The sequence below is a fragment of the Anthonomus grandis genome, chromosome 7, assembly GCF_022605725.1.
Source record: "Anthonomus grandis grandis chromosome 7, icAntGran1.3, whole genome shotgun sequence".
Taxonomy (NCBI): Eukaryota; Metazoa; Arthropoda; class Insecta; order Coleoptera; family Curculionidae; genus Anthonomus; species Anthonomus grandis.
Genome location: NC_065552.1, coordinates 29,599,267 through 29,620,208, shown reverse-complemented (window position 1 = coordinate 29,620,208; position 20,942 = coordinate 29,599,267). Strand labels below are relative to the sequence as shown.

Here is a 20,942-nt window from a genome sequence, read left to right as displayed (position 1 = left end):
TCAATCAATGCCCTGTATCTTAAAAAATAAAAGGGCTATGAAAATTTTGTTAACAGCATCTTTAGTTTTACGAAAAAGTAGCAGTGTCGCGAAAACCGCAACTCTCTATCTCTAAAAATAACGGAGATGTCCCGCAAAAGTATCCAAAATGGGACACCCTGTGTACATAGCAGACATGTATAAGGTTTTTAAATATTGCAGCATTCAGGGCTTTGCGGATGATACGCAAATTTATGATTCCTTTAAAACTGATGACGTATTGGGGGATTGCAGTAGAATAAATGAAGATTTGTCAAGTGTTTCAACTTTCTCGTCGAGCAATAATTTAAAATTAAATCCTAGCAAATGTTTTGGAATGTGTTTCTCTTCAAAAAATAAGAAAAAAATTGTCTTGGATAATTTACAACTATTTGTGGAGGGAACCCAGTTAAAAATAGTTGAAAACATTTGACGTAATTAAGAAATCCTATTTTTCGGTCAAACCATTGTACGCTAATAGAAGTATCATTAACTACAAAATAAGAAAGAAATTATGCGGGTTCTTAGTTCTTCCTATTATGAACTACTGTGACATTGTTTATGTTCCTTGTTAAGATAAAGTCACCCTGTATCGTTTGCAGAAGCTTCAAAATCAGTGCTGTAGATTTATTTTTAACTTAAGAAAATATGACAGTTAACTTATGAAAATATGAGTTGCAGAAAAAATGTGTACTCTTGGATGGTTGCGTGTAGAGAATCTTTATCTTCATCAGTTGGCCGTTTTTGTGCATCGATTGCTTGGTACATCCTCCCCTGCTTACCTTCGTGAAAAATTCAGATTTCGAAAACATGTGCACGATGTGAATCTAAGATGTATATGTAAATTATCGGCTCCTTGTTTTCATTCTGCCTTATTTCACAGATGTTTTTTGTAATGCTATTTTGGTGTATAATGAGCTTCCGAATTCACTTAATTGCATGTCGATTGCTGGTTTTAAAGTAAAATCAAAATCGCACTTTCTCTTTCTCATGTTACAGATAATTTAAAGGGAAAATGTGTATTTTTTTTCTTTTTTAGTTTTATGTCATTGCTTATTTTCCAACTCAAGATTTCATGGATCTCACGGGTTTCCTTTTATCTTCTTTCTATAATTGCTATCTATGTAATTTGGTATATATTTTTGTTCATGTAATTAGAGCTTAAGTTGATTAGCCCCAGGCTAGACTTCGCCTTTGTACATTTTGGTATAAGAAAGACATTATTTATTTATATTTATTTTTATATAGAGCTGTTAGATGCATTTTCAACGAGCAACGATCATCGGTTAGTAACAGCGAAAATAGACTTAATAAACCAGAGACAATATATGGGCATAAATACAATAACATTATGACAGTAGACACCCTCCACGAAAATTTAATCAAAAGTGTGAAAACTGCAGTAGAAAAGTGCTTCCCAAAATAAAAGAAAGATAAATCAAAGAACAAAGAAAGATAAACCAACGAAGCGCAGAAAAGAGATAACTGACCAGAAGAAAAATATGGGAACATTAATAAGAAAATAAATAGAGAAATAAGGAAACACAAAAAAGGAAATCATACAAAAGACGTCATACAGAAATGTTATAGAAGAAAACAGAAGTTTTTAAAATCCTAAGAAGGAAAAGCGCGTAGGAAAGAAATCAACACATATGTTGAAGAATAAGAAAGGGAAAATAATAACAAACGAAATCGACATTATAAAAACAGAAGAAAGAAACCTTTAAATTTTAGCTGTTAACTATACAGGGTACTTCCGATTAAGTAGGCACTATTGGCATCTTTGTTAATATTGAAGATACAGAGTCGGGTAATTTAGTAAACTAGTAGCTAAGTAAACTGATGAAAACAGAAAAAAATTGAACATTGCGTTTTCGAGAAAATGTGAGAAATGTACTTTTGTTAAATGAAATCCCTTGTATATTTTTACATAAATCAAAAGAAAATAAATTTCTTAATAAAAAAATAATAGCCTCAAGTAAAAAATAACCATGTTATAGCGTTATTATTAGTTTTGCCAAATTTAGGCAAGTTTAGGCTTTGAACTTTTTGAGAGCAAAACAAATAAATCATTGTTTGAATAATAAAATGACAGTACTCATAAAGATTTAGTAGCAAAGCTTGTGATTTTTGTATAACATAAATTGGTAAAATGCTCTTACGCATATTAAGAATTGTGATATGTTAGAATGTTACCGTGTTTACCGACAAAATAGTGAAAGAGCGATAGAAGAGTACGGTCAGAGACTCCAGATACGGACTTGTCGGACCGAAGATGCTTTTCAATTATCTACAGAATAAAGTTAGAAGTAATAAACACGTATTTAAAAGAACCAGAAGAAGGAACCAATTTAAAGTAAGCGACGATTTGAAATTTTTATTTTGGCATATTTTGAAACTCATATGGAAAACTTAACGAAAGATTTAGCAAGAGCTTACGGTGTAAGCTTTGTAACAATATGGTGGGTCTTAAAGGAACACAATTTTTTGCCATATAAGTATCTACCAGCACATTGTTGCCTGGCGATAAGGAAAGAATTCAACGATTGCTTTTTCCAACTGGTTTAGTAATGCATATGAAGCAAATGACAATATTTTAAACTGGATAATTTGGAGCGACGAAGCTAATTTTTCAAACATATATATTGGTCTCAAAATCAATTTAGGCTAAACCTTTAGTGCGAATAGGAAGCCTAATAATGGAATATGTGTTTTATGATAGCACTTTGTCCGAAAGGAGAGATGTTCACATCATAATATCTGAATGCCCTGGATGATTATATGGATAATGTTAGCTTGGAGAGATACTGACAAATCTATTTCCAACAGAATGGAGCATCTCTCCATCAACTAAATGATGTATGAATATTTTTTTAATATACTGGTTAACGAAATGGAGTGGCCCGATTCGTTGTCCACCTTGGTCACCAGACCTAATCTATCTCGACTTTTACTTTTCGGGTTACATAAAGAATGGCAGTGTATAACCAAACAGAATCGTTGATGAAAGTTGAACACATATTATTAAATTATTGAGGCAATAGCTGGAGGATCAATCTTAAAGAGCACAAGACACTCGCTTAAGTGTGCTCAGAAATGTATTGCACAAGATGGTTATGTTGTTGCTCATTTATTGAAAATTAAGTAAGTTTATTTGATGATATCTTTATATTTCAAAGCCGACTTGCCTCAGTTTGGTAAAATTATTAATATCTCTATAACTTTGTTATTTTTCAGGTTTATGCTATTAGTGTAAATAAACTTTTATATTAAGAAAATTATTAACTTTGGATTTATATAAAAATATATAGGGGATTACCATTTAACCAAGGTACGTTTTCTAAAAAACGAGATGCCTAATTAAGCTGTTTTCACCAGCTTAATTAGGAAAAAAATCCTCCTAGTTAGCTAATTTAACCGATTCTGTGTCTTAAATGTTAACCAAGATAATATCAAATCCGAATTATGATGGGTTTTTAACTTGATTAACCTAGATCAATGTAATATTGTGTGGAATTTTATTATTTGTGGAATTTTTTCTTATTTTATTTTCCAAATGTTAATTTTAATATTTTCGTAATGGCTTTGGAACACGTGAGGCACTTCTTGCAGTACAAGTGCTGTTTTAGGGATGCAGAGATGTTAATTTCAACGTATACGCATGTTTTGTGAACTACACTAAAGCATTCGATAGGTGTCAATACGATAAAATGAAGGAATCATTGGAGAGAGTGGGCTCGACGCCAAGGATAAGCGGATCATCTTTATTCTGTGGAGAATGAGAACCATGTTCACCAACGGAGATCTCAGTTTGGAGTTGAAAAAACGAATAGTAAATTGCTACATCTGCCCAAAATAGTCCTATAGGGAGTGGAAAGTTGGAAAGTGTCTAAGGCTATGTAGAAACGAATTGAGGCCTTCAAGACGTGGGCTTACAGAAGAATCCTGAAGATATCTTGGATCGACTATATAACAAATAATGAAGTACTAAGTAGAGTGAAGTGCCAACCGCAACTCTTACAATTAAAACACGGAAACTTGAAAATTAAAAATTATTAAAATGCCTTGGGAATTTCGCGAGATACATACAGGGCATTATATTTATTAAATTTCTTGATTATTCTGACGCGGCCAGAATTCAGAAGCTTCAAAACTGTTGTCTACGATTTATTTATGGTGTGAGGAGGAGAAACCACATATCTCATAAGTTGACTGAAGCAAACTGGTTGAGTATGTACTGCCGAAGAGACTTACATACACTCTATTTTTTTATAACATTCTTAAATTTAAAACACCTGCATAATTTTAATATTAGGAGGAAGGATCTGCTAATTATCCCATCGCACATTAAAGAATTATTTAAGAAGTCTTTTTTATATTCCATTGCTCATTTTACATAAATAAAGTTTGCTTCTTCCGAACTAACTTTTAAGAATGTAACGGCACTTTCTAAGTCAAATACAACTATAATTTCGGATTCGGTATGTAATTTTAACATCAATCTGAATGAATCCTTTGAGTCTCGTTATAGGGTTTACCTAAATGTAGGAGAGATCCTGTCTCTATCCTTCTGGTATTGATGTTTTTTCTTTTGCTTTAAGCTCTTCTTTAGGACTTAATGTTGATTATGTGATGTAATTTATTATTAAGTGTATGTAATCTGTAGTATTTTCTAGGCAATACCTAGGCTTCAACAGAATTCAGGCATTATTTTGTTAAATGGTCCTGGAAGTCTCAATTAATGGCCTGCTAGTTACCATAAAATTAATTAGTTTTAGCACTTATGTATAATAAATACAATTTATAATATAATATTTTGGTAACTAACTAGTAAACGTATTATTATTATTATATTAAATAACAGCAAGCGCGGACTATAAATAGCTCGCTGGCAACCGACATATGCTGCGTTCTCGATTTTGGTTGCTGATGCTAGACTAGTTCACATACATACATCTTGTTTGTGTACATGATCCTATGTTTATATTTAGATGCTTGGCAAAAATTTTCTAAAATTATTTTAATTTAATTTTTGTTATTTTTTAGTGCAAAATGGCAAACAAAATGCTTAATAGTACAAAACCAGTTAAAATGTGGATCGATGGCAAGATTTTTCAAATCCGATCGCTAAACAACAGGGTAAACAGCACAAAAAAGAAACGCCAACGAGACCAAATTTTTGAAAGCCAAAAATTAGAAATCGAAGATAATTTCGAGCACCTAAACCATTTGGATATTAGAGAAACTGCTGGTAAATTCATTACGAACATGAAACTGCCTATGCAATACTACACAAAAATATCAAAGCTTAATTTTGACTTTCATCCTAAAACCGAACTAGTTTTGCCAGATAACACTGAAACTCAATGCTTAACAATACAAAGTGACTCCAAAAACAAATTATTGCATGCTGTAACCCATGTACATAGTGCCATAAGTGAAATACGAATTCGTCATCCTCCAATGCACTTTACATGTATACCTTGCATCAGCACAAACATTTTGGAGAGATTTGAGAGCCTTAAGAAGGAAATTCTAACTTTAGAAGGGAAAATTGAGGACTTACATGAAAGTATTTTTATTAGTCCCTTAAAACTGCATGTGACAATAGATGTGTATGCATTATTGGATGAACATGAAAAGGCTGAGGCTGTCAAGGCACTGCACGAGTATGTGTTTAAGTTCTTAGATAATACTAAACCTCCAAAGCTTAAAATACAAACTCTAGAATGTATGGGCAAAAATGTTAAAAAAACTGATGTGATTTATGCCAAGGTGAACTTAGTTAATGAATCAGATGAGCATGACTTACAAAAGATTGTCAATGACATATCAGATCATTTTTATCACAGAGGTTTGGCTAGAAAGCACCAGGAAAATGTCAAAATTCACATGACTATTATCAATACAAAATACAGGAAAAATGTAGAAGGGCCCAAAAGTAAGCGAAGGAGGCAAAGCATTGATGCTACTAAAATTTTGGAACTGTTTAAACACTATGACTTTGGAGAGTGTGATTTTGATAGTATACACTTGTCTAATATGACCTTAAAAGGCGAAGATGGATTTTATAAACCATTGGCTGTGATAAAAGTTGATAATTTGGCTAATTGCAATAATAGTAGCAAGGAAAATAAAAATATATAGAATATTGAATGTTAGTTTTATTATATCATTCAATCTTTAACATATTTCTACTTATTTTCACAATCTGTTCATGTTTATCAGGGCTGTAATCAAATGCTTATCATGCAGTGGATAATGTCCACCTCATGTCGGTTCAAGTTGACCAAAGTACGTTTTTTAGTGTACTACAAATGGATTTATTTGATACTTCTACAATGTGGTAGCTGGTGAGTATAGTTTGGAATTGTTCTAATATATCCTAAATATATTATTATTAATAATTATTTAATTAAATCCTAATAGGAATTGCCTCATCCCAGAATACAAGCTACTTGTATTCTATTATAGAAATGTCACTGACATTTTTTTAAATAAATAAGTAAGTTTGAGATTTGTATATTTTAATTTTTACCTATCAACTGTATCATGCTAGTAACACGAAATTAGTGTCATTCAGTGTTAGATAACTATCTATGTTATTTTTAAAGAGCTTAGGTTATCCTTTTTCTAAACCCATTGAAACTCAGGTTACAACTAGATTCAGAAATTACTTACATTAGTTTTCTAAAAGAGGACTTGGCATAATTTAGTCATTTTTTTAGATAAATAATATTTTTTTTAAATCATAAATAAAAAATACACTTCCCAAAATGTAAATAAACCAATAGGTAGCATCAGTGTTAATAATTATTAAGTTCAAGGTTGTTAAATTTCAAATTTCAACTCTTGAATTTTTGAAATTGGGCCTTTTCTGATATGATTTCTTTCTTATCCTTTTTATCTCTACTGTCAAAGTGTACTGCTAGTATTTTCCTGCAAACAACTTGAGACATTGATTGTCATTCATCAGAGTGAGTGCTCTCTTGTTGTCTGTTAAATATGGTTATCTGCATTTTCCAAAATCTTTTGACACCAAAAATAACAAACCATACTGTGAGGCCTAGCATTAGAGAGGCTGAGACTTCCCTTTGAGCAGCAGCAGAGATTGAGAGAGTTCTAGGACCTATTCTCTATTTGCTGTTTATAAATGACTTGTGTCCTTTTGTTGAAGATTGTTATAGTAACCCTTTTTATAGATGACATAGCAGCTCAAGACCATGAGACTGGCCAGTCAATGCCATGTAGTATAGTTTACAAAAGAGTACGTCAAAAACCATGTGATTTACCGCGAATCATTTAAAAAGAAAAGCATTTTAACTATTCACATCTATTTTTGCAATATGCTTAAGAAGACTGGTCACCTTGCAGAATTAGTATTTATTATAGTTCTAGAAATGCAAATATGTGGCCCATATCAGAAGTGTAAATTCTTCCAGCATTTGAGAAAGTTTTAGACACTACTCTTTGACAGAACAACTCTATTCAATGCTTAGTTTTAATCAAATATATGTATCTTTTTGAAATATCAAAAAGATAAATATAAGTGACTAATAAGTGACAGTGCCATATTCATACGTACTCTAGATCTATAGGAATAAATGATTTTTATTATATCCAAAATTTGCTTCAGAAGAAGAACACCATAGTAAGTAATTCAAATTTCGTGCCAAGATTTATATAGAGCGCAAAAAAGGGTTTAGAAGATAAAATTGTATCCAACTCAATGAAATGTAACATTCTATATACTGCAACCTGAAATTTTTATACATGATTGTGAAATACCTACTAACAAAAATTGATTTACGAATATAAGAGAGAAAATGGAAAATACGAGAAAAAATTTACACTTTTCTACCATGTGGTAAGATCCAATTTTTGAATTTATATGGTCTCTATGCTAAGTTCAGCACGACTTTCCGGTTGGAAACTATCTAGAACCGTTATCAAGTGTAAACTACCAAAAACTATTCTACAGACTTATATACTAGAGGTGTATGACGTCCGGCCACTTGTGAAGTGCATTAAATCTTGCAGTGTCCTGACAGTAGAGGTCTCCAGATATATGTTGGGAATATCAACACTGGGCTAGCTAAAGATCCTTGCTTCCACGAATCTTCTTTTCTTCTAATGTTGCTCCTTGCACAAAATCTTTGCTTTCGTCTAATGTATGTTGTGGCCATTGAACCAAGCATATTCTGCTATTCCTCATCTGGAAGCCTCTCCTGTTCAGGTCCAGTTTCGATGTTCTTTTCTCGTGACCTCTAGTGATCCCTACATTCGCAGAGGATTCCGTATATACAGTTCTTGGTTTCCAATAGGTAGTCTGGCTTGATTTTTTATAGTAAACTTCGCACGTTTCTTCGAAGGGAAGGACATGGATGCATTGATTTTTTTGTTTAATTCTTCTGATTTTCTTCCCTTAGTTCTCTTGATGTTCGGAATCGTTACAAATCCTGCTCCAGTTGCTATGGCTCCTTGCTTTCCTAATAGTTGTGTTTATGAAGTTGCTTGGATACCCGTTATGCTGTAAGCCTTTAATGATTTTGTCTATTTCCTTGTTGAGGTCAACATTGCGTATGTTGCCGCATACATTGCATTGCATTGCATTGTGGCCGCCGTACTATACAGGGTTTTAATGATTCTCGCCTTTGTTGTATCAGGAGTTTTAGTGACGATAGACTGATGACCTTAGGCGTCCATTGTTCTTTACAAGAACATCTAAAAAGGGCAGTTCGACTCAGTGTTCAACTCCATCGTGAACTCGATCCTTGGTCTAATATTCTTAATGTGCACCATATATCTCTTTTGTCCCAAATAATGAATGTCATCGACCTATCCAAAGTCATACCTGGAGTTTGGTGTGAAGTGTGCTTATAGTGCTCTCTCAAACCACATCATGTATGTTGGCGACCACTTTTGTGTTGTTGGCCCGTCTTCGTAGCTTGTACCTTCAATTTAAAAAAGTAAAAACTATTTTAAAATTAAAGATAGAAGCTACGAAGACGAACCTCCAAAAGGTCCATCATTGCCTCCAGTCCAGTGTTGATTTTCACATCTGTCGTCAGAACAATGCAAGATCTAATGCACTTCACACATAACCGGATGTCACACTCTATTACATAAGCCTGTAGAATAGTTGTTAGTTTACACTTGATAGCGTTTGGACATACTTCGTAACCGAAACGTCGTGGTAAATTTAAAATAAAGAAAACTGAAATTCGAAAATTAGACTTTACTGCTTTACCAATGCCTTTCAAAAACAGATTTCTATCCCCCAAATCTTAAACAATGCTATCTAGTCCAAGTAGATATTTGATATTTTTTCTTATTTTTACCTAGTACTATCACACCCTGAAATATCTTCATGTCAAAATAAAACATACGATTATTAAAATAACTCTATTACAAAATAACACTAATACAGTAATCCAGTCTATACCAAAAACAGAACAATATGAACCATGTTCTTACTAAAAATATCTTTTATCATAATTTATTATTGTCCTTGGGTTTATTAATACACTAACTAAAACTTAACATAACATTTAATTGTAAGTAAGTACTACTTTTAAAACGCTATTTACAATAATAAAATAAACATGTACAAACTAAAATAATATAATAATATCAAACGTAAGATGTTTATTAGCACAATTTTGATATGTTTTTTAGTTTCAAATAAATGATATGATCAGTATTTTTATTTTTAATAATAAATTATAATACTTTTACGTTTTTAAATATTTGCAAAACATATTGCTTTTAGAGGATCACAATAACATATTTAGTATTACTTAGATGACTGCTTGCCATTTTGCAAAATACATACTTATATACGGGTCTGGCCAACTTACTAAGGTCTTAGATGCAGATATTAATTTGCAATAACAAAATCACACACTATAGTTCGATTTAAATTAAACGATCCGAATTCACTACGCTTTTTTTGGTTATAATTTCCCCTTGCGTATAAATGCTCAGGTATTTCTGCACCTAAGACATGGCCAGACGTGTATAAGAAAAAATTAGAGTGGTAATGCGGCAAGGCATTAACACTAGTTAATCTCTTTCGTTTGTATGTAAACTAGAAACATTAATCCGGTCCTGACTTCTGTAAGGAGGAGGAGGCTCTGCGGCCAATCTATTGTTTTGTAGCACGTCCACGTAGGAAGGTGGTTGATCGAATGCGCTGCTCGCATTTATTACGTTAAATCTATAGAAAAAACGAAAAGAAAGTGATTCAAATATAATATTTAATATGGCCAAAACTAATATTTTTTAAGTGCTTTCTAACAGTTGTGAGGTGTATGCGACGGTAATGCGACGTCTACATTATAATTTAATAAAAATGAAAAAAAAACTATAAAAAATTGTGTCCTACAATTATTTTTAACTTGGTTTAAAAGAAGTTAATTACTTACAAATACTTTATTAACCCAGATATAACTACTGTCCTTTTAAAAGGCAATCGATAAAATGTCGTTATATCGATAACTTTAACTTAGCGTTGATAGATAGCGCCTGTGATATTTATTGTCAAACATATCTATTCAAAGATTTCATCAGTCGCTCGCACCATAACTTTATTTACGTACCGGCTTTGCATTGTTTTGTTTTGTTTTTTTATGAAACATGGATATCGCTAATTGGAAGTAAGTTTATTTATTACTTATTAAACATAAGCACTTTAGGCAATATGATTTTGTTAATTCATTTACTTGAATGCAATTATAGTGTAAATATTGGTTTGAGTTTTTTTTTACATTCTTGCGTACGGCCATTTTTGTTTTGTTCTTTTAAAAGGACAGTGGTATTATGTACTACAATGTTGATATTTTTTTAGGAGACCGTTAAAATTGCACGAGTTAGTTGCAGAACTTGAGACAGATGAGATTCCAACGCCTCCTGATGGGTATAATTATTTTTCCTCCTGACAATGCAAATGATAAATGCGAGAGATTGCGACTCAGGAGACGAGGATGTCACAACTATCGATCATTTACCAGGAAGCCAGCTGAGAAATGACGTAGAGCTAATTTTTGATCAACAAGATCAGCGTGCTCAAGAATCGGATTCAGATGAAGACATGCCTCTTTCTGAACTACGCATACAAGAAAACAATGCTTCAATATTTCCGAAAAAACTAACATCCGCATCCTGGCTTGTCGGAGATCTTTACCAGGATTCTAAGGATGTTTACTGGATACCAAAAATCGAACCCAAACAAAATAGTACTCCATTACAACTCTTCACGCTTTTCTTTGACGACGACCTATTCAGTATGATAACTACATTTACCAATACATACGCGGCACAAAAAAACTTGATTAGTGATGTTACAGATAGCGAAATTCGGTGTTTTGTGGGTGTTCTTATTTTGAGTGGCTACGTAGTATTACCAAAAAGATATATGTATTGGGAAAATCGTGATGATAGTCATAGTACCAAAGTTGCTGAGGCTATTTCGCGAGATAAATTTTTAGCCATATAATGAAAGCTCTTCATGTGTGTGATAATAATAATCTAAATAATACGGACAAGTTTGCTAAAATACGACCATTATATGACGGCTTGAATAAAAATTTTCTAAAACATGCTCCTTTCGAGCAAGAACATAGCATAGATGAAGCCATGGTACCATATTTTGGAAGGCACCCTACGAAACCATTTATACGAAACAAACCCATTCGCTGGGGTTATAAACTCTGGGCGGGTACTCTTCGCCTAGGATACATTGTGTGGTTTACATCATATCAAGGCAATTCATCGCAGATAACAGCTTTATACAAAAACTTGGGACTTGATTCGTCAGTTGTTTTCCTATGCAGATGTGCTTCAATCATGTTGGCCAAAAACGAGATTCCACCTTTTTTTTGATTACTTCTTTTCATCCAGGCACCTGCTAATTGAACTAAAAACTAGAGGCATTTTCGGTACAGGTACAATAAGGGACAATCGTACATTAAAATACCCCCTAATCCCAGTAGCAGCTATGAAAAAAATGAAAACACAGGAATTGTGGTTTGTCGCTGGCATGACAATAGTGTTGTTACGATCGCGTCTAACTTTTGTTCAGTAACACCGCGTCATCTAGTGAAACGCTTCTCCCAGAATGAAAAAAAAAACACATTTTTGTTTCTCAACCAAATGTTATAAAGCAGTACAATTCTTTCATGGGCGGCGTCGACCGCAGTGATCAAAACTTTAGTCTTTATCGAATCTCTATAAGGGGAAAAATGGTACTTTCCTCTAGTTGTACATGGTATTGATATGGCTATTCAAAACGCTTGGCAATTGCATCGAAAAGATGAAGGAAGTCTTGATCAGCTTGAGTTCAGAAGGCAAATTGCTTGCAATCTTTTAGAAACCTATAAAAAAGATACAAAACGTGGCCCAACAAGACGAAATCCCACTACGGTTTTACACTCAAGATTTGACGGTATGAACTATTTAATTATTTATCAAGCAAAACAATCTCGTTGTGGTTACCGCAAGAAAAAGGTTCAATTTTTGTGCGAAAAGTGCAATATACCATTGCACCCCAAAGAATGTTTCAAGAACTTCCATACAATGTAAATTTTGAATAAATAATAATAAAGTTCTATTTGCCAGTACCTACCGGTTTTTACTACTTTCCTTTAGAAAGAACATGACGTATTTTCAAACCTAATGCAAAAATTAACCTTCTGGTATTTTTTTTGTCGCCCAATAAGCCACATGTGCTAATATATTTCATAAATAAAACTAAAAAAAAAATAATATACTTTTTCAAAGACTATGAAAAAGTATACAAATCGCTAAATAGGCTTCAACAGTAGTAAAACATAAATGTTTACACTCTTGACAAACATTTAAACAAAAAATTGGCATTATTATTAATTCAGTTATATATATTAACTCAGTTTTAATCCGTAATTGACATTACGGATTAAAACTGAGTTCTCTATTGTTTATCTTATTTCATCTGCATCAGCTAATATATTATTTTGGTCATTGTTCTCAAAAATGTTTTTGAAATGCCCTAACGTTTAGTTGGACTGCATCAACATAGGGGGTCTTAAAAAATGGCCAATATTTTTAATTTTGTCACATTTAATTAATAAATAGGAATTTCTTTAGGACCTTTTCTTGCATGAAGTTTTTGCTTCCGCTATTCTGTACAGTGCTTTGTCTCTGATAACCAAGTCTGATTTATTTTTGGTAAGAATAAACCTTTTTGCAGGTTTAAATTTAAAATGTCATTGCGCAGTAGAATTTAGTACGTTTTGCAATTCAGTTTTCCAATCATACACCTCAAAAAGTATTCTCATCTGCACTACTTTTAAACGCTCTTTTATCTTACAGGCTTTATAATTTCTGAAGTTTTTCTGAATACTCTGTCAGAGAGCATTAAAGAATAGCCTACTACAGGTGAAGTTCATTGGATTTCATTAAGGTTTGGGGACGCAATTAAACTAAACCAGCAAAGCATTTCAATAAAAATCGACTTCTTATTCTGCTCCCCACAATCGCTGCACAACTTTTTTATGTTACTTGCTTTAATCTCAAAACTACTTAAAAAATGATAAATAGTAATGATAAAAAACAAAGAATACGTAATAGGGGTCGGCATAAGTCAGTTACCGCTGTTCTGCGCTATTCAAAAATAGTGCGAACGCGGCAACGGTGCTTGCCTTACCGAATTTGTGCGATTAGAGGTGAGAAGTATGGTACTTGTCACTACTTGTTAGTTTACGATTGTGGGTCACCGTATTTCAAGACGGCGCTCCGCCGCACTTCGGACTTGAAGTTCGCGAATACCTGAATGCCGAAATTGGTATGTGGATAGGAAGAAGAGGAAGAATTGAGTGGCCAGCACGGTCACCCGACCTAACACCATGTGATTTTTCTCTGTGGGGAGTACTCAAAAACAAAGTGTTCGCCACCCCATTACGTGACATCGAACACTTGAAATGATAATTCAAGAAGAATTTGATGCACTTCGCAACAACCCAGAATTCTTTGATAAAACCTGCAAAAGCCTAAATAAGCGGTGTCATATCTGCATTGAGGAAGGCGGTCTGCAATTTGAATACAAAATGTAATTTTTAAATCATAATTACTTTTGTATAGAAATAATCAAAGCAATAAACTATTTTTCTGTATTTTTTTTTTTACTTTTTCTTTGGTATGCAAATTGGTTAACTGACTTATGCCGACCTCTATTAACTATCACATATTTTTAGTCTGCTCGCTATTTGATCGAGTGAGTCTTGCCGAATTTTGAATCTCAAATATATGAGATGGCGCTTTTGCACTTAATTGTAATTTTTAAACGTGTGTTTCAAGGGATATGTGAAGGAATCAAATAAAAAGTGGTAGTTTATTTATTAAAATTAGATTGAAGTTTAAAGAACATACAAGGATGGTGAGGTTCCATGTCTAGTCAATAAATAATCCTGGGGTTTTGGAGAACAAAATCAGTTGATAAAAGTGGGCAAGAAATTGCTGAAATAAATTTTTCAGTTCCTAATTCTGGCACTAGAAGGGCTCAATTTCTATGGTCAAGAAAGGGTTTTTTTTTTAAAACATCCCTATACAAGTAATATAAATCAAGCAAGAGAAATATTTTGCGCTATTAAGGTTTTAAAAACAATAAACTTATAAAATAGCGCAAATATTTACCAGGGTTTATAATTTTTATTTTTTTAGGGAATCCAAATTTGGATAATTTTGTAGGTTGTCTCGGTAGTTATAGAGCCATGTGGTTTGCGTATTACTGTGCTACTTTGTAATCCTTTAGAATTTTGAGATAAAAAATAAACTGATGTTTTGTTAACTAAATGGATTACACATTAACTTAACTAAACACTTATATTTCATATTTTTATATAGAAGAATCCACTTTACTTTTTCTTTTTTAAAAATATGTAATATTATGAATTTATTTCAATATTTACCAAATAAGAGACAATGTTTATAAAATAATTACCTATTATCTTAATTCTAATACTAAACCATGGTCATACATCTCTATAGAAATAATTCCGTATTATTTTTAAGAAAGCTGTGATAGAATGGCAGATTCTTCTAGAGCTGTTAATTTTAAAAAAGGCTACATTAATTATTTTTTATATTATTTATTTTTTCCTTTTTAAAAATTGTATCCAAATAAATCATAAAAATTGTTCCAAAATTGTTTCCATTTTCGTGCATTCCATGCGTTTTGTCGCATTTGCAAGTATAATGGGATACGCATGCAAATTCTTTATAGCTGTTATTATTGATTGCTGTACAGTGTAATTGTTGAGAATTTGTATGCCACACCATATAAACGTATTTTTTTAGATAGCCCCACAATAAAAGTCCAAACTGGACAGATCGCGAGATCTTGCTGGCCACCAATCGTTGATTGCTGTCCATTTTTGCGGAAACGAATCATCTAGGACTGACCGAATAATACTAGCATTACGTTCTGGTCCACCGTCTTGTTGAAAAGTTCTAATCTAAAAAGTTCTTTTCTAAAAGTTCGGGAATTGTTCTTGTAGTATTTTTAAATACGCGTCTGCTGTTAAACCCCCTTCAAATATTCTGAAAAAGTATTGCCCACGCAAAATGAAACATGCAACGCTAGCCGCCAACCTTCCTTGCCGTTGACGTTAAAGAGTAATATAAGAGTATTTTCTTGGCGCCAATATCTGCTATTATGCCTATTAAAGATTTAATCTGATGAAACATGACAATGGCATATTTCGTTTCATAAAAAAGTAGCATCGTAATACCAAAGCTGCAAGGCTCTCCTATAGCAATCGAGATAACCTACAAAAGTGTCCCAATTTGGACAGTTTTGTACTTTATCAATCTGTACTTTATGAGAAGTCCCAGAGAGTTCTATTATTCGCGAAAGGATTCTTAGCGTAACTTCTGTTTTTATTCATTTGAGTGTGGATATGATCCAAAAGGGACCAGGTAATAACACAGGAAGAGTGAAATTTAGCAATATTCTTCAATCACCTATCTCTAATATTGAAAAACATGGATAGGCTTTATAATTGATTTGCGAAGAAACTTTTGCCAACACGTATTTTATATAGGGTTTTTGGCGAAAGGTTTGCCAACCGATAAGAGTGGGACCTTTAACATAACCAGGTAGGAGAGATACATAATGACGGAGAAATTATGTTCGATCCACTCCACTAGACCTTCGTAACTAGCACCAGAAGATTTTACTTTATGATAACCACATATTTTAGAGTATATTTAATAGGGTCGTTTTAAACAGAAAAAATATTCCTTAACGATCGCAAAAACCCATAGCGGCAATTTAGTTTCAATGTTCCATGCGATTTGTTAAGATGTTAAATAGTAGGAACCTTTTTTGTAATGGTGTTTTAACAGGAAGAAAGTATGCCGACTTTAGGATTACGACCCTTACCTCCGGTTCTTAGACCCGTCAATTATATTTTCAACAAGAGAAACACCCTCCCATAATTTTCTTACAGATACAGCTATAGTCGGATTACCGAACAGATGGAGTAAATGATAGCGAAATATAGGCCCGCCCATCGATGCAACCTTGGCAGATTTAGACGAGGAGAATTATGCCTACTTATTTTAAATTATTTTACCGTACAGCTTTGCTTTGTAAGCAGCTTTTTTTAAAATATAATACGGTCGCCTGTAAAATCGATTTTGAGGTTGTGCCAGGTAATGATATAATAATCCCTTTTAAGTATTTTGTTATGCAAAGTTATGTTAATATATTGGGGTTTACCGAAAAAGGATAGGTAATCTTTTAAGTAATCGTGCCAGGTCAAACATTTAGGGTGTAATTGGTCAGGTTCATCAGAACCGAGCGCTACCTGAGCGCTGTAAGTTTTGCCTATAATAGTAAGGACCAATAAAAATTGTCATACCTGAGCAACAATCGAGCGCTCAAGGAGCGCTTTTTTCTGATGAACACGGCCATTATAAAATATAATTTTATGATCATAATTTGGTTTTGAGAATTACTTAAGTAGCTTTTATCTTTTATTATATATGTATATATTTATATATGTTCATAATCACTTCCTTTTCAGCAATGGTCAAATGTTTTCGTACTCTTTTCTTGGGGGGTGACAATGGGGGTATACGTGGCGCGTCAGCCATTATTTGTTAACAAAAAAAATAAACACAATCTCAACTTTTCAATATTGCGAAGATTTAAATATTCGAATAGCAGAAAATTCAACCAAAACGATCTAAAGCCGCTCGACTAATAAAATTAAATAAAACCCAAGTCATGAACCCTATCGAGGCTCTAGGCCACAACTCCGGCGCAGAACGATCACGTGACCACTCCATCTGTTCGGTAACCCAAGTATAGAGAAAATATTTCAGGGCATGTGAATTGCTGATATTTGGTAAATACATTATTTCATTACAATTAGTTTTTTTTAAGAGTTCCCTATTAAAATCAAATACTTATTTGTATGGCGGTTCAATGTCGACTTAATCTTGAGAAAAACAAATTTCGTTATTTTGAGTCTGATAGGACAGATGCATGTTACACTGCGGAAAAAATGTGTCAACTTTGCTAGTTCAACCATCTTTGTACCTTCAGGAATAAAGAAGTTAGCAACACTTCAGATTCAATGATACCTGTATAATTTAATATAAATTGTACTCCTTAAACTTGACTTAAACCTGCAATGAACTATTCTGTAATAAATAAATAACTTCTATTGATATTTTGTTTGAAAGGCTTATTTGGAAGATGATAAATTCGATGATTGGTCTTAAATAAAAGTTATTATATAAATTGTCGAAAAAAATGAAAATTTCTTCATACTTTTAAGAGCCGTGCAATATATAAACACCGTTTGCAATACAATAATCAATAAATATAGATAAATTTATTTAAAACGTTACCATTTTAGAAGGATGGAAAAAATTAAGTTAATTTCTTCTTAGGCTCTTTCAACAACTGAAACTATTATTATATAAATCAAACTTACCTTGCCGGATTAAACAGCAACGGATCATTAACATCCGAAGAGTCGATAATAATATTCCTGACAATATTACCGGACCTGGGCGTCCTACTGGAGGCCGATCTATAAGTATACAGGCTACAAGGAATCACGTTTATGTTAGTCTGGTTCCTCAGGGCGATGTTTTCACATACTCTTGCTTGCTGTTGTTGTAAGGCTGCTTTTTTCGCAAACATTACCACTTTTGAGATGATAAGGAGCAGCAGAATGACAGAAAATAATATACTTACTACACCTGCAGAGAAAAAAATTAAGTCTTAGAATACTGAATACAGGCATGTTATTGGGAATATCAAAATATTAAAATACAAAGTGATAATAATTATTAATACAGAAAGTTTCCTAACCTAATTTGAAACGTAAAATAAACAGTACTATCAATAAATTCAATCAACATACCACAATAAGTAAATGATTCAAATTCATATATCGGCAAAAATATCTACTCATTTATAACAATCAGCAACATCACATAAAATATTTAAGCTGTGCTTTAAATACTCTCTGGTTAAGTTAAAACGATCTACACTGTCAAAGTAATTGTTAGCGAGTCTAGACGATCTCGATAAATAGGGAGTTATATCCGTAGTTGGTCCGATGGTGTTTTATTTGGAAGGATTTATTAGGTCTGGTTTGTCTACGAGGGATGTGCAAATTGATTTTACTTAACTTAGTTTAGTAGTAAGCAGGTCATCTAGTTTATAAGGTCTGATGATGCTTTATTAGTGAAACATGTAACCTTCGGGACATATATAAAGGATTTTTTGAGACTGAGACTTGGGGTTTTTATTTTTTTCTTGGGGTTTTTGTTTTTAGAACGAGTTCTTTTAATATGAAATGGGGTGAAGATTTTATAAATTTTGTTACTAAAATAAGAAAGCTGGTATATAAAATTTACGTATTAAGGAAAATTTTTTGAGTAAAAATTTCCATTCTAGTATACAAAGCGCTAGTTGAGTCACTATTAAGGTATGGTTTTATAGCTTGGGGGAGAATGTATAAACCTAAATCCAAACCATTATAAACTGTGCAAAATTATATCCTGAAAGAGATACAACAGAGATATTTTTAACATAAAGAAACTGTATGTTTTTTCTGCATGCATATTTTTATGTATAAAAAGAAGATAATGAGATGTTTACCAACCATCGACATGAAACTAATGACAGTGTAGCTCTCCCTTCATCTCATTAAACATTAAATCAATGGCTAATATAGCACCTAATTTTTTTAATCTGTTACCAATAAACATACGAGATATTTGGCTGGGTTTTCTATTTTTCTACAAGAATTATTCAAATTTATTTAGGTATTTGAGTGCATACAGATTTATTTTTTCTGTCCAGGAAGCAACCTATTAAGATAACTAATTAAAAAATTACGTTGAAAAATATCAAAATCTTATTACACCAAAACTAAAGACCTATTTGTTAAATAAATAGACGTAAATAAAATATTTAAAGTGATACTTGATAATACACTTACATACAAGTATAAACAGGTATCGAGCAGTATGTTGGGTCTGGGATTGTGTGGGGAATCCCAATTCCATTTCCTCATAAGCTAAAAATACCGAAAAAAAATAATTTCAAGTGGTTACTGTTGTGTGTTAATAAAAATGTTTAACATACAATCTGATTGTCCTAAGCAACACCGTGGTCTATTGGTGACAGTACAATTTAAATCATGGTGCCTATCGCAACACCAAGCAGTTGGAATGCACCTGCCATCGTCGCAGGGGATTTTATCTCTGCAAGGGTCTCCATTGCACGTTTCTAGGCTCTCGTCCGAGCCATCTTTACAGTCGGGTTTTCCGTCACATACGTAGTGTTGAATTATGCACAGGCCATTTGAGACACACTAAAAATTAAACTAATTTAGTAAGCATCGGGAAAAAAATCTTTCCTTTCATATTTATTTTAACATGTTGCTAAAATTAACAAATTCCCTCGCATTCATAGCCACATCAATAGTCACAAAAAGCTAATTAAAAATAATCTTTTGTTAAATGTATAAGGCCTTTGATGTGGCAGTCCATAATAAGACCATGTTTAATTGAGAAAAAAGTACTACTCAAGATAGTTGGAGATGAAACATCTTTGATGGTTATATTAAATAAGGCCAATATTTAAAAATATAAACAGCTGTAATTAACTTATTTATTAATAGATGGGAGAACCCCATTACAAATAAAATAAGGTACAAAATCAATAATAAGGTTTTAACAAACCAAAAGCTTAAGCTAAATATATAAAAATTATAATAATAGTTTTAACAATACTTTCATCTTACTCAGTCTGAATCATCATCCTTATTAATATATTTTTAAATGAATGAAAAGATCCATGAAAAACATCCAATCTATTCTCCCTGTTTCAAAAATTAAAGTTCTATCAACAAAATAATGTCTCCCATAATTAGTCCTAAAAACCTCAATAGAAAATAAATTGTTTTGTCTGAAGACTCTTTGCGGAACAGCAAATTTGACTTGAGAAAGTAAAAAAGGACATTAAATTATTCTATTTAGTTGTTTGACATAACAGAGACATCAGAAATAGTCCTTTTCCCTTCCAGTGGAAGAAATCTGAAATACTTGTGAATAAAATGGTGTGATAGTTATGGTCAGCAATAAGCCCCAAATTGTATTTATTATTGCAAAACCTTAAAAATTTGTGCTGTACACTTTCTATCATGGTCTTATAAATGTTAAATTGAGTCCAAATCACAGAGCCATACTCAAGCTGTGACCTAACCAAGCCACAATACACAGACCTCACTGCATCCAAAAATAAATCCAGGCAATTTCTGAGAGTAAAGTCCAACATTCTGTTGGCTCCTACAACCAATTTAGTCTAGACAAATTTCTGGAATATTTAAGTTTTAGAAGCATTTCGTATTACTTGT

At 32.7% G+C, this 20,942-nt stretch overlaps 2 protein-coding genes across 3 annotated transcripts in view; one reads left to right on the top strand and one right to left on the bottom strand.

Annotated features, from left to right (window-relative positions):
* The first annotated feature begins 4,939 nt into the window (after positions 1-4,939).
* On the top strand, positions 4,940-6,174 carry LOC126738756 (uncharacterized). The gene has a single exon (XM_050444195.1). It carries the CDS (start codon positions 5,071-5,073, stop codon positions 6,163-6,165), a length of 1,095 nt encoding a protein of 364 aa, XP_050300152.1. The 5' UTR covers positions 4,940-5,070; the 3' UTR covers positions 6,166-6,174.
* A 3,235-nt stretch (positions 6,175-9,409) lies between these two features.
* LOC126738747 (kinesin-like protein subito) overlaps positions 9,410-20,942 on the bottom strand; it is a 48,952-nt gene continuing 37,419 nt past the window's right edge. For both annotated transcript variants that reach the window (XM_050444183.1, XM_050444184.1), the window contains exons 9-12: positions 19,670-19,898; positions 19,524-19,601; positions 18,003-18,273; positions 9,410-10,237 (exon numbers count right to left, since the gene is read on the bottom strand). In XM_050444183.1, the coding sequence (XP_050300140.1) occupies positions 10,084-10,237; positions 18,003-18,273; positions 19,524-19,601; positions 19,670-19,898 (732 nt within the window). In that variant the 3' untranslated portion in view covers positions 9,410-10,083. The remainder of the gene's footprint in view (positions 10,238-18,002; positions 18,274-19,523; positions 19,602-19,669; positions 19,899-20,942) is intronic.